The following is a 26,694-nucleotide window of genomic DNA, read 5'->3' as shown; positions in this document are numbered from 1 at the left end:
ATGATGTCTGTGAGATCCATCCATATAGTACATAGATGAATAGCTCTCTCCTTTAAAAAAAAATCTTATTGTAAGGGTGATGTCAGAGGGGCTAGTTACATAAGTATATTTCTTGTCCAACATGGTTACCCCCCTCCCTTGTTTTTTTCCCACTTTCCCTCTCAGCTCTTTCTTTTTTAGTGATTATTAGGATTTCATAGTGGGGTTGTACAGTGATTCTATGGTTCCTCTATGGAACCATTTCCCTACTTTAGGACATTTTGGTTGTTGGCAGTTTGGGGCTGTTATATATGTAGAAAGTATCTGTGAACATTCCTTTTCAGTTTTTTGTTTGGTGCCAAGTTTTCATTTCTCCAAGGAATGTGATTGTTAGATCATATCACAGGTATATGTTTAGGGCTTGTTTATTTCTTATTTGTTTTACCTTGTTGCTACAGTATTTTGTAGAGGATTTTTTTTTAAATTACACAAGAGTTGTATGAGAGATCAAGTTTCTTCACATTTTTGACTATCTGATGTTACTGTTTTTGTTTTAATACATTTCTAGGTGGTTTCATGTCTAATGATCATCAACTTTTTATGTCATCATTTGAGATTTATATATCCTTGTCAGTAATGTCTTTTGCTCATTTTCTAATCAAGTTGCTTCTTAAAAAAAAATGACTGTATTGATAATGTTGCAGTTAAAAAGTCCCTTGTCAGCCGTGTGGTTTGCAAGTATCTCCCCTCACCCCCCAATATTGCTTGTCTTTGCATCTTCTCAGCAAGATCTTCCATATAGTAAAAGCAGCATATTCGTTAAATTTTATTGGAGGTCAACTTACTGACATTTTTCTTTCATCTTTCTTTTAGTGTTTTTTTTTCTTAAAGTTTTGTGATTTAAAATTTTATATTTAAATCTAATCTACTTAAGATAATCTTGAAGAGATAGAAGGTTCAGGTTTGCAGTCTATTTTTAATATTAACCTGTGGATATACACATATAGCACCTTTCTTCAAAACTTGTTACTGTTCCATTGAATTGCTTTTGCACCTTCGTCAAGAGTCAGTGTGTGTGTGTGGTAGCATGTCTGTATCCCAACACAGGGGGAGCAGAGGCAGGAAGAGGCCAACTTGGGCTGCACAGTGAGACCTAGACTCAGTGACAAAAAAATCAGCAAAAAAGTCAGTTTTATTACCTGTTTTTGTAATAGTTAATGAGGTAAGAATGTTTTTTTTTTTTGCATTCTAGGTGGTTGGAAAATCTTCATAAAATGTAAAAATCATATAGAGTTAAAATTCAGTGTTTCATTGGAACATAGCTCTTTGGGCTCATCCCTATTGTCTGTGGTAGGTTTTACCATGTAGTAGTTGAGACAGAGACCATCTGGCCTGCGAAACCTGCTCTCTGGTTCTTTACAGAGAAAGTTTGGCAACTCCTGAATTCAGCAAGGAGACAGACAAGTTCTTACACATCAGCCCAACAATATTCAAACCAAATTCCTGTGTAGGCTAATCACAAATTATTACCATCCTAGACATTTGAAGTTGTTCATATAGTTGAAAGAAAAATGTAGTTGGTAAATTAGGTGAGGTGACATGTTTGAAATTTTCTAATGGTAGAACTGAATATTGAACTCAGTTGGTTTTTTATTTTGATTTGTGGTAGAGGTGGCTTCATGTGTAAAGAGCCTGGGGTGAAGCCTAGGCTAATAGTACATTCCAGGACAGCTTGGGATATAATAGCAATACCCTATCTGAAAAAATAAAAATAAAAAAAGTTTTAAGTACAGAAGCACTTGTTTTGGTGGGTGAGATGTTTTGGTGGATAAGAATGGAGGACTATTTATAGTATAATCAGTGCAATAATTTCAAAGACCCATATTATTCTCTATTCACCTAAAGAGGTAAAATACCTTTAAGTAAGACAAATATTTTACATAACAATAAATCCCTTTATGATCATGGGGAATTATACAGTGAGCATTGTTGAGTAAAATAATGTTCCCTTAGCTGTGCAACGGTGGCTCATACCTGTAATCCTGGCTACTGAAGAGGCTGAGATCTGAGGATCACAGTTCAAAGCCAGCCCAGGAAGGGAAGTCTATTAATTTCAGTTAACCCCAAAAATCCAGAAGTGGAGAGGAGTTGGTGGCTTAAGTGGTAGAGTGCTAGCCTTGAGTAAAAAAGCTAAGGGCCCTGAGTTCAAGCCCCAGTGTCAGTACAAACAAAAAACTGTTTACGGACGCCACCTCCAGTCCATTCATTGTAGTTGGATAGTCTTAGGTGATCATCATTGTTGCAGGTAGAGGATGATAGAAGTAGAAAGAGAGTCCAGTGTTGTATATTTTGTTAGAGGAGCTTAAATTTTGGAGTTAGGTGGAAGTCAGTCTTGACTGTCATTAACTAGCTTTGGGATTAAGTTGTATATTCTTTTTTGTTTTGTTTTTGGCCAGTCCTGGAGCTTGAACTCAGGGCCTGAGCACCGTCCCTGGCTTCTTTTTGCTCAAGGCCAGCACTCTACCACTTGAGCCACAGCGCCACTTCTGGCTTTTTCTGTATATGTGGTGCTGAGGAATCGAACCCAGGGCTTCATGCATATGAGGCAAGCACTCTACCACTAGGCCATATTCCCAGCCCCAGAGACCTTATCTTTTTAGAAATGTTACAAAATATTTTTATTAGGATTATGATAATACAGAATAGGGGCTTATGTGTCAAATACGCTGATAAAAGCCTTACACATTGTCTTGATAACTTCATGAGATAGACTCTACTGGGGTTGGAGGCATGGTTCAGGTGGTAGTTACACAGCCAGTGCACCAAAGTGTCAGATACCAAGTTCGTGTCCCAGTCTGAAACACAAAACAGATCAACTGTGCTGTTACTAACATTTTTTTTTCTTTGTCAGTCATGGGGCTTGAACTCAGGGCCTGGGTGCTGTCTCTAAGCACTTTCGTTCAAGGCTAGCACTCTACCACTTTGAGCCATAGCACTAGGTTTTCTAGGTTAATTGGAGATGTCTCATGGACTTTCCTGCCTGTGTTGGCTTTGAATTACAGTCCTCAGATCTCAGCCTTTTGAGTAGCTTGGATTACAGGTGTGAGCCACTGGTGCCTGACTTCTGTTACTAATATTCAAAGATGAGAAATTTGAAGTTTAAGGAAATTTTTGAGTTTGCCTACAGACCTTAATAAACAATAGAACTGTGATATGAACCTCAGTCTAACTACAGCAGTTGCTCTTACCTTAAGTAGCACATTCTGCTTCTATAGTTCAACTGCTTATTGAAATAAAAACAGTAGTTAGGGACTGGGAATGTGGCTTAGTGGTAGAATACTTGCCTACCATGCATGAAGCCCTGGGTTTGATTCCTCAGTACCACATAAACAGAAAAAGTGGGAAGTGGCACTGAGGCTCAAGAGGTAGAGTGCTAGCCTTGAGCAAAAAGAAGCCAGAGACAGACAGTGTTCAGGCCATGAGTCCAAGCCCCAAGACGAACAAAAAAACAAGAAACAAAAAACTTATCAACAAACATCCATTTTTAGCTTTTTCACTGTTCTTGAATATCTTCCCTGCTGTAAAGCTAAAACACTACTACAAATGGCAAGAATATGGAGCTTTTAGGTGTGTGTGTGCATGTGTGCACATGTGTGCTTGTACAAGGACTTGAACTCAGGGCTGCACACTTGCTCTGTTTTCTTGTTCTACCACTTGATAAGAGGCCTTTAGTCTGGCATTTTGCTGGTTCATTGGAGATGATGTCTCAGAAGACTTGGAACCACAGTCCTCCAGGACAGCCTCCTGTGTAGCTAAGATTACAGGAATGAGTCACCAACACCTAGTGTAGACATTGATTTTTAAATAACTCAAGCAAGGCAGTTTGGTTTTTGCTTATAAAGCAACAGTTGGCAACTTTCTGTAATAACTTTCAACAACCTGTGCATACTTATGACCTACCTCATTTAGTTGACAGTATAATTAGAAGTATGAGATGAATAGTCTCAAAATTTTCCTTAAACAAAGGCAGACTTTCAGTATCTTAGCCTTAGAAGAGTCAACATTTTCAGCCACCCCCCTCCCCCTTTTCTCTTTCTTTTTGGTTCCAGTACTGGGGGTGGAACTCAGGACTTCCTGCTCTCACTTAGCTTTTTCATTCAAGGCTGGCATTCTTACCACTTGAGCCACAGATCTACTTCCAGCTTTTTGGTGTTAATTGGAGATGAGTCTCATGACTTTCCTGTCCAGGCTGGCTTTGAACCTTGTTCCTCAGATCTCCGCCTACTGAGAAGCTAGGGTTATAGGTGTGAGCCGCTGGAACCTGAGTCAACCGTGTTTTTTTTTTTTTTTTGTTTGTTTGTTTTTGGTCAGAGACCAGGAGAGCTTGATAATTGATGCTTTTGCTCATTGGCTGGCACTCTTACTACCTGAGCTGGTTGCTTATTTCATATTATAGTGGTATCAGTCACAATTTATGAGTGGTTTTCATGTAAATGAGTTTTGGAATAAAATCTGTACAGACTAGGACATGCTAGAAATACTTTTGGTAAGCTGACAGTAATACAACAAAGATACTTCCTTTCTTGGTGTTAATTTCTGTGGTAGATCTAGGTCATTAGTTATCTCATGCATACCAGATACTTCTTGGAAGCTTAAAACCATACCTGTGCAGGAATCTTTTCTTCCTTCCTTTCATGTGAAATTGCTGAAGTAGAGGGAGATTGTGTGACTTTTAAAATTGGTTTAACCTTTATATTTAATGACATTTAGTTGCTCAGGAAAATTACCTAAATCACTGATTTGGTAGTTGGCAGAGTGTTTAGATTAAATCTTATTTAGTATGAAATATAAATAACTTTGAGCCCTGAAAGACTCAGGGACAGAGCCCAGGCCTCGAGTTCAACCCCCACCACAGGCCAAAAAGAAAGAAAGAAAAAAAGCAAGCAGTGAAAATTATTTGGTGTCTTTATACTTTAAATAAAGTCTTTGACCATTGTACTTTAAAATACTTAACATTTCTTTTAAATTTCAAGTTTTTTTTTAAACTCTTGTATTATTTGGTTATTTTGAGAAATCGTACATAGAGCACATTAGAGCACTGAAACTATCATGTATTATACCCTGTAAATTCTGTTCTGTAAAAGTTGTTGAACTTTTCTGCCCAGGTCTAATAATAATATTAATTGGAGTATCTAAATTAACACTGAATTATTTGCATTATTCAAGAAATACTATTGTTTTGTGGTGGATAAATTCTATATAGTAAATGCTAGACAGAACTTGGGAATTGGTAGGATTTTATCTGTTATTTAATCCTAAATATTACATTCTAGGTTTCTTTTCTTTTTCTTCGTAGCTTGAAAATAAAGCCAGTTTATCTTGGAGCTGTCAATCAATGATAATCATTAAAAATTAAAATAAAGGGGCTGGGAATATGGCCTAGTGGCAAAAGTGCTTGCCTCGTATACTTGAAGCCTTGTATACATGGGTTTGATTCCCCAACACCACATATATATAAAATGGCCAGAAGTGGCGCTGTGGCTGGAGTGGCAGAGTGCTAGCCTTGAGCAAAAAGAAACCAAGGACAGAGCTCTGGCCCTGAGTCCAAGGCCCAGGACTGGCAAAAATAAATAAATAAATATAAAAATACTTTTACTGTAGAAAATAAGCAGGAGAGAAACTAGGTATTTATGTATGTATGTTGGTTGTGGGGCTTGAACTGAGGGCCAGGGTGCTGTCCCTGAGTTTTTTTTACTCAAGGCTAGAACTCTACCACTTTGAGTCACAGCTCCATTTCTGAATTTCTGGTGGATAATTGGAGATCAGAATCTCAAGGACTTTCCTGCCTGGACTGGCTTTGAACTATGATCCTCAGATCTCAGCTTCCTGAGATTGTAGGTGTGAGCCACCAGCACCCATCCTAAATTAGGTTTTTATAATCCTATTCTATAGATAAAACTACTATTAATCCTGTGGTATATATTTTCCAGAGGTCCTTTGCTTTTCTCTGGACTGTGTGTCCTCCTAGATCTTTTATTATTTGGGAATCATTCAACATAATAACTTCTCAAAATATCTTCTCCAACACTGGAGAGCAGCCTACTCAATTACTGCCTGGTACTTTTTTTGTTCTTATCCAACTAGATTGTAAGGCACAAGTGGTGCTTTAGTCAGAACCCTATTTGCAATACCCATAACTATACCCGGCACATGGCAAGTACTTAGTATTCAAATGAATGTGTTTAATATAAAAAGGAATTAGGAGTGTGTGTGTGTGTGTGTGTGTGTGTGTGTGTGTGTGTGTGTGTGTTTGGGGTGGGGGGAGAGAGATGGAAAGAAGGGTAATATGTACATCCTTGACCTTTGATTTCTTATGGTCTAGAAGGGAGATAGGAAAGTAAATATGAACTATAGAATGTTCTTAGTGCTCTGATAGGTGAAGTTCAGTGCTCAGGAAGCACATCAGGAGTAGCCATTGCTACTGCTCTCTTAGGTGTGCTGATTGTTAGAGTAGGCTTTCTAGAAAAACAGTGTAAACATTTTCTAACCTTATATTTTGTGTCTGTGTTTTTTTTTTTTTTTTGCCAGTCTTGGGCTTTGGACTCAGGGCCTGAGCACTGTCCCTGGCTTCTCTTTGCTCAAGGCTAGCAGCACTCTGCTACCTGAGCTGCAGCGCCACTTCTGGCCATCTTCTGCATATGTGGTGCTGGGGAATCGAACCGAGGGCTTCATGTATACGAGGCAAGCACTCTTGCCACTAGGCCATATCCCCAGCCCCTTTGTGTCTGTTTTTGATCTATAATAATTTGTAATGCCTAAGGTAATATAATATGTGACTGTCAGAGTTTAATCAGTCCTCTCTATTTGTAGGCACTTAGAGGATTCAGTTTTTTTTGTTGTTTAAAAAATATTATCATGTAGAGTTCCAGGAAAATGGCAGAGGAACAGCAGAGCCCTATCTAAGCTCCCTCCTAGAACCCAGTTTTACTACTCCAGAGAAACTTTTATGCCTAAAAAATATTATCATGTATATCTTTGCAGATCTTGTTATTTTATTAGGTAAGTTTGATTGAAAAGTTCTGGATCTGAGGATTTACATGTATTTTAGGAGCTTTTTGCTACCTATCACTAGATTTTACTTCATCATAGTTCTATCAGTTTATTCATCCAGCAATATCTGAAAATGACTTTCCCAAAGGATCTCTGTCCCACAGAGATTAAAAAAAAATCTCTGTCACTTTGTTAGACAAAAAACTGGTGTCTTAATGGCTTTGGTGTCAAATTTGCCTTTAATTCAACTGTAATAATTTACAGACTGACAGACTATACAATGAGATATGACAAGCCTCAATTTAGATTTATAAGGATTATTGAAAAATTTCATACAATTTAGCATATCTTAAATTACGTGCATATTTCCACTAGATTTCATTTCAAGTCATAATATAGCACCGCTAGGGATTGAGCTCAAGGCCTTGCACATGCTAAAGCAGCACTCTGTACACATCTGTAGTCTCTCAGTGTCTGCTTTTTAACAGTCTTCAATCTAGAACATTACTGTATTTTAAGATCTTTGTCTTAAAGACACATGTTCCGATGACAGATATTTAGAAATTGAGAGGAGACTATTGATTTGGGATCAAGTACCTTAAGAAGCGTGTATGTTGACATTAGTCCTAGCAACTAACTTCTTTTTAATTATTGTGGCCAGAAACACCAGATGAAAATGGTAAAACCCAGAGAGCTGATGATTTTGTCTTGAAGAAAATAAAGAAGAAAAAGAAAAAGAAACATCGAGAAGATGTGCGAGGAAGACGCCTTAAAATGTACAACAAAGAAGTACAAACCGTATGTGCTGGCCTGACTCGGATCAGTAAGGAGATTCTCACCCAAGGACAAGTAAACAGCACTTCAGGAGTTAATAAGGAGTCCTTCAGGTATCTGAAAGATGAACAGCTGTGCCGATTAAATTTGGGCATGCAAGAATATCGGGTACCCCAGGGAGTACAAACACCCTTTACGACTCACCAGGAACATTCTATTCGTAGAAATTTCTTAAAAACAGGTACTAAATTTAGCAACTTCATTCACGAGGAACACCAGTCCAACGGTGGTGCTCTGGTACTTCATGCTTACATGGATGAACTCTCATTTTTGTCTCCAATGGAGATGGAGAGATTTTCTGAGGAGTTTCTTGCTTTGACATTCAGTGAAAATGAGAAAAATTCTGCTTGCTATGCTTTAGCAATAGTGCATGGAGCGGCTGCTTATCTTCCAGACTTTTTGGACTACTTTGCTTTTAATTTCCCCAACACTCCGGTGAAAATGGAAATTTTGGGCAAGAAAGATATTGAAACAACAACCATTTCAAATTTTCATACTCAGGTAAGGTAACATTATTGTTAACTTGTTTAGTAAATATGGTATCTCAGCAGCATTAACCTCATTCTGTTGCATAGCACACATAAACACATACTGATACAAATTAGTGGAGATAAAAGCACTTCAAAACTGACTATTTCTCTAATTATAAAACTTAACGGCTAAGATCTCTGGGATGGGGCTTGTTACTTGTTTGAAGAAATGCTTTATGTTGGGCATCATTGCAAGTCTTTATGGAAAACCAGCTGAGAAATCCAGTGTTATAAGGTAGTGTTAGTGTGGACAGTGTAATTTGAGTCTGGTAGCTGAGGGGAGAGACTAAAGTTAAGGTGTCCTTTTATGTCCTAATAGAACCCAGGAGGATTTTGGTCTACATCTTTGGTCTACCAGGTTTTTGTGGTTTTGTTTCTCTTTCAGTAACTTGTTGGCAGTCTATCCCAGAATTATACCCCATTTATGTGACTTGAGAGGGTCACTAGGGAGACCGCCATAGCCTCCGCTCCTTCTGCCTGTGTACTGATGTAGTAAAGCTGTTTTCTAGAGCATTGCTTGGGCAACTAGGCTTAAGTCAGCAGGGAAACAGTGCCTTCCTAACCAATTAAACCCTTTTTTCAATGAAGTTAACAATCTTTTTTTCAATGAAGTTTAGGGCTTTAAAAAGAATTCAATAATATGTCCTAGTTTTTTTTTTTTCTTGCTTGCTTTTCTCGTAAGATATGAATATGAATGGTCAGCTACAAGTTCATACTATTTGTATTGTAAGTTCAAGTTTTTTCAGGTCACCTGGTGTTTTAGTGTTTGCTGCTGATTTTTTCCAATAGAGATTTTATTTTTTAAGTAAGTTTCATTGCATCGAAGGCTCTCAGCTGCGTACATTATAGTGGTTTCAAGCCACTTAGATGTGTCTGAACCTCCTCTAACCCAAATCTTTTTATGGTGTCTTACTATTCGGAGCCTCCAATGAGGGGAGCCTTCAGCTTAGATGTATGAGCTTCAGAATTTCTCTAATTGAAGTTCTCTCTGCAGTAGAGAGAGCAGGAGCAGCCAGTCTGGAGAGGTCGCATGATGGGGCTGCCCACGATGTTGGAACACGGTGTGCAATAAAGGGGCTTCGTCTTGGATTTTGGCCTTGTTACTACAATCAGGTACTGAAGTGCTGACTTTGGTAGTAGATTCCCTCCCCCCTTTTTTTAGAGGAGATTTGCACTTTCAAGATGCTTGAAGGCTTAGGTATCCTATTTTTATAAATACTTCAGAAGAGACCAAAAACAGTTCTAATCTTGCCCATAGTTGCCCACAACTATTGCTGAGAGCTGAGTTTAACATACTCTGTCACTTTTTTAGTGTAGCAAAATGCAGCAAATTTTCTGGTCTGATAGACCAGCAAGCTATCTGGAAAATGTGCCCGAAATTTTGTAGGGGAAAATTCTAATTTTGTAAAAGTAACTTTTAGTCTATAGTGGCTCAAATTTGTATGGCAACAGAATAAATAACCAATAAAAGAAGACATCTTGAGATAATATTCCCTGCTGATTTTTGTCTTCCAATTTTTAAAAATGGGGCTGAAATTTAAATGACTGTGCCAACAACTTACCTTAAGATTTATTCTAAAGAACATGCCAGATTGTGAAATTAGACATTAAACACTTCAGCCATGCAAGAATATTGAGGCTTTGGAATGGGTCTTGTGTTTTGGTGGTCCTGGAATTTATGATTCATTAATTTTTAGCTATTGGAGAGAAGTATGGGGGAGGTTGAATTAGCCCATGAAACTTAAAATTTGAACTTGCAAAATCTTTGGTAGATATGTTGGGATGGAAGCTAATAGAATAGTTTAGATTTGTTTAGTACTTCATAGTTTGTGGAAATGCCTTGACATATCTGAATGTTAGGAACAACCAGGGGATTAGTAAGCATCTTTTATCCCTGCTATGCACTAGCAGAGGTCTTCTAGCTAGTCAGAAAAGGCAAAGATATATGAACAAGTCATGTACCATTATGTCATGTCTTGGTGGGGGGGGGGGAAGAGATTTGTGCTCTTATTTGATTAACACCATGGTTGGTAAAACTCAAATATCCTAGTTTAAGATGTAGTGGGAAAGGTTTTGTTTCCAATATTAACAAATAACTAAATGCTGGAAATCAAGCACTTAGTGTATTTTGGAATTTTATGTTTGTAAAGGCTTATGAAGTTCCATTAACTTGTAAATAAAGTCAAGGGCTAGGCATAGTGGTTAATGTCTATAAGTCTTGCTACTCTGGAGGAAAAGGTAGTAGGATCTAGGTCTGAGTCTTGCCTGGCAAAAACATTTGAGACCTTACAAGAAAAACAAAAACAAGATGTCTAGGTTGTGGTTCAAGTGATAGAACATTTGTCTAATATGCACAAAGCCTTTCAATCCTGATACCCCCTCTCCACCCCAAACTTAATAAAGTAAAAAAAAAAATTATGGAGCTGAATTTAGAGCTTTTTGAATTTAGAGCTTTTACACAAACTAGGCAAGTGCTGTGCTACTGAGCTACCTTCTCCAGCCCTCAATTTTTTTTTTTAACTGTAGAGATAGCTACTGGTGATGGTTTATAATTTGAATATCTAGCCATAATAATTATCCATGACTATGCATCAGAATAGTTCATCCAGCATTTGGATTGTACTCTTGTCCTGTACTCTACACTGTATTGGTCTGGGTAGAGTGGGGTGAATAGACCAGCAATTATAAAGCAGTTTCAGTAGTAGAGTTGTGCATATGAAAACCTGCTGCGGAGGGAGCAGGGTCTTGTGGTGTTGCTAACTCAGACTGGAGTTGATTAGAAAGGTATTTTATTTATTTTTTTTGGCCAGTCCTGGGGCTTGAACTCAGGGCCTGAGCACTGTCCCTGGCTTGTTTTTGCTCAAGGCTAGCACTCTACCACTTGAGCCACAGCGCCACTTCTGGCCATTTTCTATATATGTGGTGCTGGGGAATCAAACCCAGGGCTTCATGTATACGAGGCAAGCACTCTACCACTAGGCCATATTCCCAGCCCTAGAAAGGTATTTTTTAAGCAATGTGAAACTAGTAGAATTGTGAAGGCAGATTAATACTTGGTAAGGACATTTTTTTTTGGCCAGTCTTGGGGCTTGGACTCAGGGCCTGAGCACTGTCCCTTGCTTCTTTTTGCTCAAGGCTAGCACTCTGCCACTTGAGCCACAGTGCCACTTCTGGCCATTTTCGGTATATGTGGTACTGGGGAATTGAATCCAGGGCCTCATGTATACGAGGCAAGCACTCTTGCCACTAGGCCATATCCCCAGCCCGGTAAGGACATTTTTTTTTTGGCCAGTCCTGGGCCTTGGACTCAGGGCCTGAGCACTGTCCCTGGCTTCTTCCCGCTCAAGGTTAGCACTCTGCCACTTGAGCCACAGCACCGCTTCTGGCCGTTTTCTGTATATGTGGTGCTGGGGAATCGAACCTAGGGCCTTGTGTATCCGAGGCAGGCACTCTTGCCACTAGGCTATATCCCCAGCCCCCTGGTAAGGACATTTTTAATGAGAGGAATTAATTGCCTATGCAGATGTAGAGACATTTGAGAATGTGCCGTTTTCAGAGAGCTGCAAATAACTTGACAGTGAAAAGGGGAAATCCTGACTATTCAGAGTGGCTGGAGTTGAGAAGAGAGGAGTGGAGAGCCAAGAGAGAACAGAACAGTAGAGAGAAGGGAGAAGACAAGGAGAGGAGGGGATGAGGAGGAAGGACAGAGAAAAGAGGGAAGAGAAAAGGAAGAGGAGAGAAAAGAGGGAAAAGGGAAGAGAGAGGAAAGTGGGAGAGGGATAATGAAGAATAAAGAGAGCTTTATATGACATATTTTTAAAAACTTTTTGTTTGAAGGTAATGTAGTACTTGGTGAATCTTAGGAGAATGTCATCAACTTTACATTTGCAAAGATTATTCTATGGAAGTGTAGGGATGAGATTGAGTAGAAATGAGTTTGGAAGCAAGGAGACTGGTTAGTAATCAGGGCCTGGTATGGGTATTAAAGAATGAAATTTTGCAAATAATTACAGGGTAGATATCAGCTGGGCTTGAGGCAGTCTTACTGTGTGGTTTGGGTGGTGGAGGTGCTGTAGAAAGGAAATACAGGCTTGGAAAAGCTGTGGGGGGGGTGTTAAGTGTCTATGAGTTCAGTTTGAGATATTTTGATTCCATTTTTTTGTGGTGCTAGACAAGCACTGTACCAGTGAACTATAGACCTGGATTCCTGAGTTATTTTGAGTTGGTTATCCACTTGGGCCTATGTTTAGAAGTGTCCTATGTAGTTGAATATGTGGATCTATGTTTGGAGACATCTCAACTGGAGAAGCACAAGGTGAATCTTCTAGTGTATGAGCAATCTAGAGATGGTAAGAGGGGAAAAGATATGAAGCTAAGGGTGGAATATGATGATGTATCTGGACATTAAGCATGGTGAAAAGAGACCATAAAGACATACAAGTAGAGGGAAGACTAAGATCCAAGTTGCCTAGAATCTAAATAGAATGAAATGGTGCAAATATTACAAAACTGTATAAAGAATCAGGTGAGATAAGGATGGAAAAATGTTAGGTTGATCAAATAGTTATTTAATTGGAACCATCAAGTGCTTTGTAAGCCATGAGACCAAGACTGTTGTAAATTATGCTTTTTATACCTTTATTTACCTTGCTTCTCAAAGTGTGCTTTCTTTTTTCTTTTGTTCTTTTTTGTTTTATTTTATTTTTTGCCAGTCCTGGGTCTTGGACTCAGGGCCTGAGCACTGTCCCTGGCTTGGCTTCTTTTTGCTCAAAGCTAGCACTCTACCACTTGAGCCACAGCGCCACTTCTGGCTTTTTCTGTTTATGTGGTGCCGAGGAATCGAAACCCGGGCTTCATGCATGCAAGGCGAGCACTCTACCACTAAGCCATATTCCCAGCCCCTCAAATTGTGCTTTGAACTACACACACACACACACACACACACACACACACACACACACACACACACGGATATTTGCAGAACTAATATTTTGTGATATTCAATATTTTAATACTCAAGATAAGTTCATATCAGTTGAAGCACCAAACTGGTTCTTGTTTGATTACTTAACTTTCATAATTGATACAGGTTAACTTTGAATTTGAGTTTCTAATCAAAAGGAATTCATATGTATTGACTGTATAATTCTGTAGGATTGCTCAGGTTTTAAGTAATCACTGGCAGAATGCCAATTTTGACCAAAAAGTTTGAGTGCCTACAGAACCTTTAGGTCAGTTAATGGAGAAAAAGTCACGTTCAAAAAGGAATGTAGCCAGTTGCCAGTGGTTCATGCCTGTAATCCTAGCTTTCAGGAGGCTGAGATCTAAGGATCGCAGTTCAAAGCCAGAAACCATCAGAAAAGGAAGCGGCACTGTGGCTCAAAGTGGTAGAGCATTAGCTGTGAGCTGAAAAGCTCAGGAACAGTGCCCAGGCCCAGAATTCAAGCCCCTTAACTGCCCCCCCCCGCAAAAAAAGGAATGTATTTAATCTCCTTCCCCTCCCCACTCTTACCCTCTCTCTCCCGATTCTTCTTCCCCTTTTCCCTTTCTTTCTCCTTTCTCTCCCTTCCTCCCTTCATAGGAATTAATATTATTTTGATATTTTTGCTTAGAGTTATTTTGGCTACTTCAAAATTCTTAGTAGTTTTTTTGTTTTGTTGTTTGCCAGTCCTGGGGCTTGGACTCAGGGCCTGAGCACTGTCCCTGACTTCTTTTTGCTCAAGGCTAACACTCTACCATTTGAGCCACAGCACCACTTCTGGCTTTTTCTATATATGTGGTGCTGAGGAATCGAACCCAGGGCTTCATGTATACGAGGCGAGCACTTTACCACTAGGCCATATTCCCAGCCCACATAGAAGTTTTAAACTGTAACTTTATGACAGGAGACCTTCAATTCTTGGCTTGTTCTAAGAACCCTATTGAACCCTATTGTCTCTATAAAATGGTAATGGCCAATAGGATTAAAGTGGTCAATTTTAATAAAGTGTGTCTCGGAAAAAAAAATTGTCTCCCTTTATGTGTTGGGACATGGCTTTACATTTTAAGCTGCCTGCTCTTTGATGAGTTTAATTGGCATTTAATAGTGAGGTGATAATGCTCACTAGGAGAGTGATACGTGGTTTGAAAAGCTGAAATTATAAGGAACTCTGCCCATCAGTGCACTGATTGAAAGGAAGGCAAATAAATATTTTGAAGTAGTTGGCTTTATACCATAAACAGAATAAATAAAAATGGTAGGTTTGATTCTTTTTTTCTCTTGTTCTAACTACAGCTTCTAATGAACTAATGAACTCACTTGTTCTGGGTTTTTTTTTTTGTTGTTGTTGTTGTTTTGGTCAGTCATGGGGCTTGAACTCTGGGGTTAGGTGCTGTCCTGGAGCTTTTGTGTTCAAGACTAGTAGCCCTATACCACTTGAGCCACAGCTCCACTTCTGGCTTTTTTGTAGTGTGGAGAAAAAAGTCTCATGCACTTTCTTGCTGGGGCTGGCTTTGAATTGTGATCCTCAATCTCAGCCTCCCATAGCTGGGATTATAGACATGAGCCACCAGTTCTCTGCACTTGTTCTGATTTTTTTTTTAAATTTTTTTTTTTTTTTTGGCCAGTCCTGGGGCTTGGACTCAGGGCCTGAGCACTGTCCCTGGCTTCCTTTTTGCTCAAGGCTAGCACTCTGCCACTTGAGCCACAGCGCCACTTCTGGCCGTTTTCTGTATATGTGGTGCTGGGGAATCGAACCCAGGGCCTCATGTATACGAGGCAAGCTCTCTTGCCACTAGGCCATATCCCCAGCCCACTTGTTCTGATTTTTAACTGTACATTTTAAAGTAAGAATGCCTTTCCACTTACAGGTCACAAGGCTAGGATGAGTACTGGCTAGTTTTTTTTTTTCCCCTTTCTGTTAAATAATCAGCTTAGATGGACTTCTTCCGGAAACGTGATTTACATGGAATAATCTACCCTCCTACCCTGAAACATAGGATTTTCCATTGAGTATGGTTTTAGCTTGGTGTTCTATTAGGTTTTAAACCTAGTATTTGTAAAAGATGCCTGTTTTATGGACACAATTGAGAACTTTGTAAAGTTGTTTCTAATCCAAAGAACAATACTGCTCAACAGAGTAATGTCTATATTTAAAGAAAATAAATATTTCACAGCAAACATAAACCATTTGAATGCATGCAAAGCTAACTACTATTTTCATATAGGCATATTTTCTTTGATTACACATCTCTAATTTTACGAAGGGGTGTTTTCTCTGTTGGTATACGTCTGTTGCTTCACTTTTTTCAGTTCTTCAATTTCTGCTTATCTAACTTTGGGGTGTTGGAGTTGGGTTGGGAAGGTAAACATCAGGAAGCTGGCTTCTGTTCTTTGGTCAGCTTGTTTGTCTTTTCTCCATAGTGATTGTGAACACTTCGCTGTGTGGAATTGTTTTCCTCTGCTACCCTGGAGGAGGCTATTTTGTGTTCTGAGAAGTATCTCTGAGCCTCCTTTAATTGTCATAAATGTATAAAAATTTAACTAAGCTGGCACTGGTGGCTCACGCCTGTAATCCTAGCTACTCAGGAGGCTGAGATCTAAGGATTGCGGTTCAGCACCAGTCCAGGTAGGAAAGACTAAGACTCATATCCAGTTAACACCAGAAAACTGGAAGTGGAGCTGTGCTTCAAAGTGGTAGAGTGACAGTCTTGAGCACGAAAGCTCAGGGACAGCGCCCATGCCCTGAGTTCAAGCCCTACCACTGATAAAAAAAAAAAAAAAGAATTCACCATTTTAAGTGTGTAATTGTATGGCATTAATTATATTCACAGTGTTGCACAGCCTTCACACATTATTTCAAGCAATCTGTTGCTCCCCTCCCCAAGTTTTCACTCTTTCTTTCACATAATGGAAAGGGATATTCAGAAAATTGCTGCTTTGTATGTCATTCATATTGTAAAAAGAAATTTTTCCTTTGTTTTCAAAAGTAAACCTTTATTCTGAATTTATAGTTTATCATTCTCATGGTTTTTTAAGAAAGTTTATTGCTACATATGTGTTTTGAGAGTCTCCAGCTAAATTAGGGTTTTAGGTAGGACAAGAGCAGCTAGCAGCCCTGCCCTCGTATGGGAAATGAAGGAAAGTTGGATATGGGTGTTCAGTGTGCTCTTAGGGAGTGCTTTTACCTTTGCATCCTGTCACCTCAGGAAACCTCTGTACTTGTGCACATACACATGGCTTTTGTCTGACCTGGGCCCTTTTTATGTCTACCTGACCTTTACTCTGGCACTGGGAGCTTGACTTTCTATTTTTACTTGCATTCTGCCGTAGTACCCTGGATCTTCAGCTGGAAAGGACAAATTCATTATATCATCCTGAATAGGAAATAACTTGAAAGATTTATTACTTACAGATCCTGGGAGGGGGAGGGCACAGTGAGTTGGTAGGACAGACTTCTGACACCAGTCACGAGACATGAATGAAGTCATCAAAAAGGGGAAGAGGTGCAGTCAAACATTAAAGCTTTATGGGGCTGGGAATATGGCCTAGTGGCAAGAGTGCTTGAGTAAAAAGAAGCCAGGGACAGTGCTCAGGCCCTGAGTCCATGCCACAGGACTGGCAAAAACAAACAAACAAACAAACAAAAATGCTTTATAAACAAGGCCACACAAGGTATTTTACAACTGTCATTCTAGCTGCTTAGGAGGGGGTGTGGTTCACCAGGAGAAAATGTTAGCAGGGCCTACTCTCAAAAATAAACTAAAGGGGCTGGGAATATGGCCTAGTGGTAGAGTGCTTGCCTCATATACATGAAGCCCTGGGTTCGATTCCTCAGCACCACATATACAGAAAAAGCCAGAAGTGGCACTGTGGCTTAAATGGTAGAGTGCTAGACTTGAGCAAAAAGAAGCCAGAGACAGTGTTCAGGCCCTGAGTTCAAACCTGAGGACCTGGCAAAAAATAAACTAAAAGCTGAAGGGCTGGGTGCAGTGTCCTGGCTACCCGGACTCGCACCCATGACAAGAACGCCACCAGCCCTCAGCCCATCAGATGAGGAGTCTTTATTTAGCTGTGCACAGGGTCTGCTCTCCACCCTCCGGATGGTGAAGAAGAACAGCGAGCCGCCGCAGGGCTGCGTTCTTAAAGGCAGAAGCTACACATTCTTCAGCAGGGGGTCACACAGCACGGACGCAGGGGGTTATAGTGCAGAGGGTAGAGCAAGTCACAAACGGGTTAAGCAAGCCATGTACAGAAGCAGAATTTTGTGGTCAGGCTGACCTAATATCAACTTTACCATGTTCGCCTAACATCAACTGAGCAAGCATGAGCGGGCTAAAACAACCCAGTACTCAATCCTAAGTGAACCAACCCGACAGTCACCATGGCATTTCTGTAGCTACTACTATGGTTGCTACCTAGATACAGAGAGGAACAAGGTCTTACATGTATTTTTAAATGTCACACTACAAGGAATTAGTCTCACGGGTGGGGGTGCAGCCCTTTAGCATTAAGTCACCAAAATGGAGTTATAGAAGCTAAGAGTAAAGTCTTAAGACAGTGAAATTTTACAAGCCCTGTTGTTTCTAGGAGCTTGGGGAGCTACACTTTTCCTTGGTTTTCACACTGGGGGCAAGAATGAAGTGATAGAGCCACGCCTAGAAAATAAGGTACCTCAAGTTTAGTGAGTGCTGCTACTCAATATTTTGGTTTGTTTTTGCCAATCCTGGGTCTTGAACTCAGGAGCCTGGGCACAATCCCAGAGCTGCTTTTGCTTAAAACATTCTACCACTTGAGCCACAGCGCCACTTTGGGCTTTTTCTGTTTATGTGGTACTGAAGAATCAAACCCCTGCTAGGCAAGCACTCTACCACTAAGCTACATTCCTAGCCCCTCCTCAACAATTTTATAAATAGTATATTTACATGTTCCTATAGGATGGTTTGATTCAACATTTTCTGATACATTTAACTCCAGTTTATTTATTTATTTATTCATTCATTCATTCATTTCCTCCCTCCTGGGTTGTGGAACTTGAAATAGGGCTTGGGCACTGTACCTGAGCTCTTTTGCTCAAGGCTCGCACTCTACCACTTTGAGCCACAGCACCACTTCTGGTGTTTGAGTGGTTAATTGGAAGTAAGAGTCTCACAGGGACATTTCTACCCCAGCTGGCTTTGAACAATGATCCTCAGATCTCAGCCTCCTGAATATCTAGGATTACATGTGTGTGAGTCACCAGCACCCAGCGCATTGATTTTTTTAAGCCTATATTTAGTATATTCTGTTAAATGCAATTTATTTGTTTTTGGACATTTATATTGTTTGGAGTTTTTTCCATTTTCTTGGAGTGTGTGTGTGTGTGTGTGTGTGTGTGTGTGTGTGTGTGTGTGTGTGTTATTGGGAAATTGAAGCTTATGTGGGCATTCTTTCATTTGAACCATGACTCCCTGGGTCTTGGTCCTTTCAGTTTGATTTTCATATGGGGTCTCCTGTTAACTTTTGCCTGGACTGACCTCACCCTTAATTTGTAGGTCACTATGCCTGCTTGTTTATTGTTTTGCATATAACTGCCTTACAGTAAGCATTTGTATAAATGTCTGTCCACATGTATATCCTGGGATTTGTTTCCTTTTCAAGACCCAGTAACTATTACCTAGATCCAATGATTGAAGACTCAGATGCATGAAAAGGCTTCATTCTGTTATAACTTTTGGTGACAGTGTGGATAGGTATGAATTTCTAGGTTGGAGGTCATTTTCTTCATGCATAGAGGCATTGGTCTAATATCTTAAACTTCTAGTGTTTTTGTTGAGAAATACAGTTATATCCCTCCTTCCATCCATTCTCTGGGTTCTTATAATTTATTATAGAAGTTCAAACTACCAACAATAAGGTGCTTTGAGAAGTTCCTTTTAAAAAAATTACTGTGAAATGTTTCAGATATACAAAAGGATATAAGTAATGATGATAAGCAGTTTGATTCCTGTCATCTTGCTCAAGATATGAAACATAAACAGTGCAACTGAATTCTTTCCCCTTAACCTTTTTGATAAGGAAATACATATCCTTGCATTTGGGTACATTTTCTACAGTATGAACATTAAAACAACATATAATTGGTAAATCTTTATCATTAGTTTTTTCTTCCCATTTGGTGGAGATTGAATCTAGAGTCTTAAGGGTATGGCCAAGGCAGCACTTTAACCTGGAGCTATATCCCCAGCTTATATATTACTTCATTGTTCATTTCCTTCCCTAGGCTTTATTGTGTTTTTTTCTTCTGAAAATTTTATCAGTTTCCATGTTAGATCTCCTGGCTGATTTTTATAATTTAATTTACTTTGATATCCTTTCTCCATCTCTTTGTTTCCATCTTTGTGTCTGTCTCTTTCTCTAACAAGGTGGTCTTATTATGCTCGTTTGTCCTCTAATTTCCTTCCTTCCTTCCTTCCTTCCTTCCTTCCTTCCTTCCTTCCTTCCTTCCTTCCTTCCTTCCTTCCTTCCTTCCTTCCTTCTTCCCTCCCTTCCTCCCTCCCCCTCCCCCTTCCTTTTCTCTCTCTCTTTCTCATCTCCCCCCTCTAATCCCCTCCTCTCTTACCCCCTCCCCCCTCTTATCTCCCCCCCCCCCCCTTCATGGGGCTTGAACTCAGAGCCTGGGCACTGTCCCTGAGCTTTTTCACTCAAGGCTAATACTCTACCACTTTGAGCCACAGCGTCCTTTCTGGTTTTCTGGTAGTTAATTGCAGATAAATGTCTCATGGCCTTTCCTGCCTGGGCTGGCTTCAAAACTTGATCCTAAGATCTCAGCTTCCTGAGTAGCTAGGATTACAGGTATGAGACACCTGTGTCTGGCTTCCTCTAATTTTCTTGCCTTTTCCTTATTCCTATTCTTGATAAATTCCATATAATTTTGAATTTATTCTTGTTTTCAGATAGTTTTTTCAGAACTGCTGTTACTGTTTCATTGATGCAATGCCTTCTTCTATCCCTAATGATATTGATTATACTTGTTTTCAAACTTTATTTGATACTCTTGTCTGTTTTGTTTAAGCTCTTTTTGTATTGTTTTTCTGTTTATGTTAGATTGTTTTTCCAAAAATGATTTGGTGATCTGTTCATATTAAACACGAGTTTACATGAAACTGAGTAGAAACTCTCTGAGCACATAGCTGAGAGTTAGCAGTTGATGACTCACTAGGATATCAGGCAGGACTCTTAGAAGGACTACTCCAAATACTGGTGTTTAGATATCTTTTTTCTGGGGCTTTTAATTTCTGAGAACCACCATATTTTGCCCAGAGCTACTAGAGTAGGTATTACTGGTGTGCAGCCCAGTACTCAGTATCTAAAGTTCACAGTCTACTGATTCCTCTATATATCATTAGGTTTTCAGAAATGTTTTAGTAGATGGTATCTGTAGTTTTTACTTCTGTTTTCTTTGACTCTCTGGGATTTGTAGCCTATTTTACTTTTCACTTGAATGGGATTTTGATGAGAAATAGAATTCTAGAGATGTTCTCTGTCATGTTTGAATAGCAGTCCTTCTCACCTTTTTCCCATAAATATTAAACCTGTTCATATATAAGATAAGAAAATTGTTGGATAAGAAAAATCAGTATCATAATCAGTTTTCCTTAAGCTATAAGTTGAACACAACCCTAATAAAAGTAATTAGTTTCTGTTTTTGGTCTGTAACAAAAAAGTGATTATGAAAGTATATGGAAAAATAAATAAGGAATAGTCAGAAAGGCAAGAATAGAAGTGTCTAATCAGATACAAATACATTCCAGTTTATTTAGTGTATTCTAGTTTATGAATCTTTTTTCAGTGAGATAGAAATGTAAGTCCAGAATTAAGATGTATGATATGTAAAAATGATAACATCTCAGAGTTGATACAGTAGTGTCTATAGTCCTAGCTACTCGAGGCTGAGGAGGGAGAATCACAAACGTAAGTTCCAAGTGTGATGAAGGTTAACATTGTAAAATGAGGTTATAAAAGTAAACTTTCTCTTGTTTTCAAATACTGAAGGTCTTTGAGCCTCTTCTGTATGAAGAAGTCTAAAAAAAATCCCATAATTGCCTAGAAAAAAAGCAAGAGCGCCACCAACTATCCAAGATAAAGTAACACAGTGAATAGACACAGAAAAAGAAATAGGAGGGGCTGGGAATATGGCCTAGTGGCAAGAGTGCTTGCCTGGTATACATGAAGCCCTGGGTTCAGTTCCTCAGCACAACATATATAGAAAAGGTCAGAGGTGGCACTGTGGCTCAAGTGGCAGAGTGCTAGCCTTGAGCAAAAAGAAGCCAGGGACAGTGCTCAGGCCCTGAGTTCAAGCCCAAGGACTGGCAAAATAAAATAAAATAGGAGTGGTCTGTTAGCCTCTGAAAAGACAGACAACTTCTCACTAAAAACAATGAAATGTGAACTGGTTCATACCTGTAATCCCAGCTACTCAGGAGGCTGAGATCTGAGGATCAAAGCTTGAAACCATCCTGGGCAGAAAAGTCCCCGTGAGTCTTTTATCTCCAGTTAACCACCCAAAAACCAGAAGTGGCACTATGGCTCAAAGTAGTAGAACACTAGCCTTGAGCAAAAGAGCTCAAGGACAGCACCAAGGACCTGAGTTCAACTGACCGAAAATACATAATACATACATACATGCAATGAAACTAAAGCTGACAATATGCAGTTTTTACTTAAATTATTTTAAAAATCTTAAGTTTGGAGCATTCTATCATTGAAGTTTGTAGGGCAACAGATACTTTCTTACATTGCTGGTGAGAATGAAAGACCAATATAAGACTGAGGATTGCTTAGTCTTTTCATCCTAAACATTCTCCTTTCACATTTCCATTTCTGCCAATCTAATTTCATAGCAAGACTTCTTAAAGAATTATTTATAGTTGCTACCTCCATTTCATCATTTCTGTTCAGATCACATATATATATATTTTTTAATGTGTGACAGTACTGGGAATTAAACTCGGGGCCTGGGTGCTGTCCCTGAGTTCTTTTGCTCAGGGCTAGCACTCTACCAGCTGAACCACAGCCAAACATCCAGCTTTTTGGTTATTAGTTGCAGATAGAGTCTCACAGACTTTTTTGTTTGCTGGCTTTGAATGGAGATGGTCAGTTCTCAACCTTCTGAGTAGACAGGGTTCTAGGTGTGAGCCACTGATACCCAGCTATTAAATATGTTTTTTGCCCTTGTAATTTCTCTGAAACGTCTTTTGGTTGTTACCCCTGGAATTTTTATTTAATTTGTTTTGTGTGTCTAATCTTTTGTGCCAGTCCTGTGGCTCAAGCTCAGGGCCTGGGCCTGTCCATTAGCCTTTTTGCATAAGGCTAGCACTCTATAACTTTAGCAACACCTCCATTTCCAGCCTTTTGGCAGTTAATTGGAGATCTGGCCTTGAACTGCTATCGTTAGATCTCAGCTTCCTGAGTAGCTAGGGTAAGTTGGTATTCCCTACCTATGGATAACAGTTTGCTTGTTTGATGCCATTTACACAGCTGGTACATGTTGAATAAATGCTGTTCATAGACTAACTTGTTTTGATCATTATTCAAGTATATTGCAAACATTTGCATGTATTAAAAATGTATTTCAAGTAACAGACACTATTGATCAACAGCTCTTCCTCAGTTTTTTTTTTTAAATTTAATATTTTTTCGGCCAGAGTGTAATGGTTGCTTACCTCATTTTTAGATTAAGCATATATTCAGTAAATATTTCAATAAATATTCATAAGAGAGGTACATTGTATTATAACCACGGCAGTGGTTAATGCAAATTACCCGTCCACAAAGATATTTAAAGTAATGCCAATGATTTCTTTCACAAGTGGCTTTAATTGGAGCCAGCAGATGTTCCCTGTACAGGACTGAGTATATTAGAGTCTGAGGACTGCACGTCTGCATCATGGGAACTTGCTACTTTAGTTCTACTGTTGTAGTGAATGGATGCATATGACTCCATAGCAATCCTCGATTTGGTATCTGGGTTGTAGTTTGCCAGCTCCTTGTCTAAATTAACAGCCTTTATCGCCCTATTTGTTAACTTTTTAAATGCCGTTCTCTAGTGAAATGCAATATGAGATAATTAGTATCTTCCTACACAGTTCCTCTTTTTTTTTTTTTTTCTTGAGACAGGAGGTTGTTTTCATACTGCTCAGGCTCTGGTCCTCGGTGTTGATTCTTTTAAAGTCTTGTTCACTGTAAAAAGTAAACTTTGCAGAATAGTCTATACCTCTAGTCCTTCTTCCCCTGCTTCTTCCTCCATTTCTTCTGCCTCCCTTTCCCCCTCATCCTTCCTTGTTACTTAGGTCCTTCTGATGCTCGCCAGGCAGGCACTGTAATGTTGAGCCACATATTCAGCCTCTTTGGCCTTGTATAAACAACTTGTATAAAACTTTCAGTTTTATGGACTTCCTTTGCAACTAAACCTCGCTTTTACTCTTTCTCTTCAGTTTGTTTTTTTAAGCCATCTTCAAGGATAGATACTACAATAAATGTAAAAAGTTGTTGGGGCAGCATGGATTAATTAGAATGTAATTTTCAGGGATAGGGAACATCTAGGCCATAGGCGCCCCATAAGACTCTCAAAATCATTTGGTACATGGCAGTACAAACAGACATATACTTTTTTGTTGGCTGCCTATATACTGATAATTTTGAGTGGTCCATGATTGGTATTCTAAGGACCCAGATGGCCTTTGGTAGAACAAAGGTTCCTCCCTCCTGGTAGAATGTGGCAAATGTGGCAGTGTTCATTCTCTCTCTGCTTTTGAATACTAGATCAGTAGGGACTTTGCTAGTCAGAAGAATTGTTTTGAGCCTAATGTTGTAGTATGGAGCTATTTAAAATAATTTATAGTAGGAAGGTCCAACGTTAAATTGCTGTGTGATTTTTAAGTAAAGGTCTGAGTATTAGAAGTTTTAATAGAGAAATAGGAATTTAATAAGGTACAAGTTGTAGTTACCTCTATAGTACTGAAACCATCCTCACCCTCCCAACATAGATAGTACGTTGAATGAGAAATAGGCCAAGTCTGCAATAACCACATTTTGGAGAGGATACATCCTAAGAGGGAAGTGAGAGGGAAGTGAAGGAAACCAGCAACTGAAAACACCCTTGAATTTAGCAGCAAGGAGGTCATTAGTGATCTGTTTCAGATAATTGGCGTGGCAGAAGCAACTGCCCTGATGTGATGTTTAACAAACATACAAAGGTGAGGTGAGTTGATAAAGATGGGACATTATAGAATTAGAATACTGATGGGAAACATATGTCAGGGTGCATTATATGCATGTTCTAAGGTATTCAACTAAAACTAGGCTTAAGTTTAAGAGGCATTTATTGGCTCATGAAGGTATGGAGGTATAGGTTAGGCATTTTCAGGTTTGGGGTTTGTAGGCAGGTGTGGTACTAGGACTGAGAATGAGGTAGGTGGTGTTATATGAGATGAATTAGATGGTGTGGTTTCTGCTAGATATGGGGGTGACATACCCAAATAAACCCAGGTTAAAAACCCAGGGGGAAGCCGGTGATAGTGGCTCATGCCTGTAATTCTAGCTACTCAGGAGGCTGCGTTCAAAGCCAGCCCTGGCAGGCAAGTCCCTGAGACTCTTACCTCCAGTAAACCACTCAGAAAACTGGAAGTGGTGCTGTGGCTCAAGTGGCAGAGTGGTAGCCTTGAGCTGAAGAGCTCAGGGACAGTGCCCAGGCCCAGAGTTCAATCCTCACAACTGACAACAACAACAACAAAAAACCAGGGGGCTAATGTAGTATAAAGGAATGAAAATGGAGAATTGTGGTTTTCAAATAAGTACTCTGTAGCAAGGATAACCTAACCTTTTGCAGATATTGTATATTACAGCTCTCAAAATCTAATCCTAGTATTTTATAGCATTATTTACTGTCTGTTCTGCTACTAAATAAAAGTTTAATATTAATTCTTTGTAAAGGTATGCACTTTGAAGATCCTTATGAGAAGTTTTTCTTTGTGTGTAGAGGAAAATAGAATCTGATTTTGACAAAGTTATGAGGTCGTAAAAATATGCTGTCTTTGTGATCATGCTCCCCTCTTTCACTATTTCCTTCCTTTCTCATTTAAGTTACTTCCTCTATTTTCAAATAGGAAGAGATGCTTTGAGTTTGTGTCATGTATTATTCCACATGCCTGCAGATTTTAATTGTCTTCTCTTAATTGTTGGATTTAGCGGTGTTTGAATTAGGCAGACTTGTATGTATAAGTTTTGATTCTTACTGTATAAAATGTAAAGTAACAAATTCCTTCGAATTAATAATGCATTAAGGATTGCATAATTTAAAAGCCAAGTAAATTGAAAACTGCCACATGGCAGTGTACTACTTTAGGATTGACCTTGAATTTCTGAGCTATAAAGTCTGAAATAGGAGATAGGTCTTTAGGGCATTCTTCTTACAAGGCACTACTACCCTGTATAAATTGGAAGCTTACTGTGGCAAAGGAATTTCTCATAACTGTGAATAGTTAAGAGAGTGTTTGGGGAAAACTGGTACTGAAGATGAAATCTGGTTTAGTTATTTAGGTTTGAGACTTAGGAAGGCTAGAAGAATGATTAGAAAGGATTCTTCCATCTCCTCCTTTCTTATCTCTGCTATGCCAAGTCGGGAAACGACCACCAAGAAGACCACCGAGACTCAGACATTCCGAAATGCAAAAGCAAGGCAAGGCTTTATTCAAGCGGGCCGCGGCCCAGGCCTCGTCCTACCCACCAACACAGCGGAGGTTATGAGGAAGCCCTGAGCTGCGATTGCACAGGGCTTATAAAAGCAAAAAACAAAGTTACAGAAATCAGGTGTTCAAGCAAGCAAGATTAGGACACAGGTACAAATCTGATTGGCTCAGGGCTCAAGACATTCTGGGGACAGTTAGAGTTAAGCATTCCCAGGCCGTTAGAGTTCTTGACCGGCTGGGCCCTAATAAGCTTGCTCTGGGTTTGCTCATAGTTTAAACAGAAAACAAAACGGGGGCTGCCTGAAAATGGGGTTTACTTTAACTCTTCATTCCCCCCTTCAATCGCTCTATGAGAATTCTCTTTTCTTTGTTGCCTCCATGACTTTTTATAGCATGGTTATAGCATATGAACCTACTGGAGGTAGTGCATACAGAATATGCAAGTAAGGGATGGGGTGACTTAGTTCCATGGTACAGTGCTTGTCTACCCCATGTGAGGCCCTGGGTTTGATCCCCTGAGCTAAGTGGTAGACCCACCAGCACCAGTGGATGGATATGTGCAAGGTCTGAGTGGTTTTTACTTAAGGGTCGCCTA

General features: G+C 39.5%; 1 protein-coding gene across 1 annotated transcript in view; it reads left to right on the top strand.

The window, feature by feature from the left end:
* Positions 1-26,694, top strand: part of Rsbn1 (round spermatid basic protein 1) — a 47,953-nt gene that overhangs the window by 4,382 nt on the left and 16,877 nt on the right. Inside the window, exon 2 of the mRNA XM_048363207.1 lies at positions 7,691-8,364. Within this exon, the coding sequence (XP_048219164.1) occupies positions 7,691-8,364 (674 nt within the window). The remainder of the gene's footprint in view (positions 1-7,690; positions 8,365-26,694) is intronic.

This window comes from Perognathus longimembris, chromosome 15 (genome assembly GCF_023159225.1).
Source record: "Perognathus longimembris pacificus isolate PPM17 chromosome 15, ASM2315922v1, whole genome shotgun sequence".
Classification (NCBI taxonomy): domain Eukaryota; kingdom Metazoa; phylum Chordata; class Mammalia; order Rodentia; family Heteromyidae; genus Perognathus; species Perognathus longimembris.
This window is presented reverse-complemented; position numbering and strand designations above follow the sequence as displayed.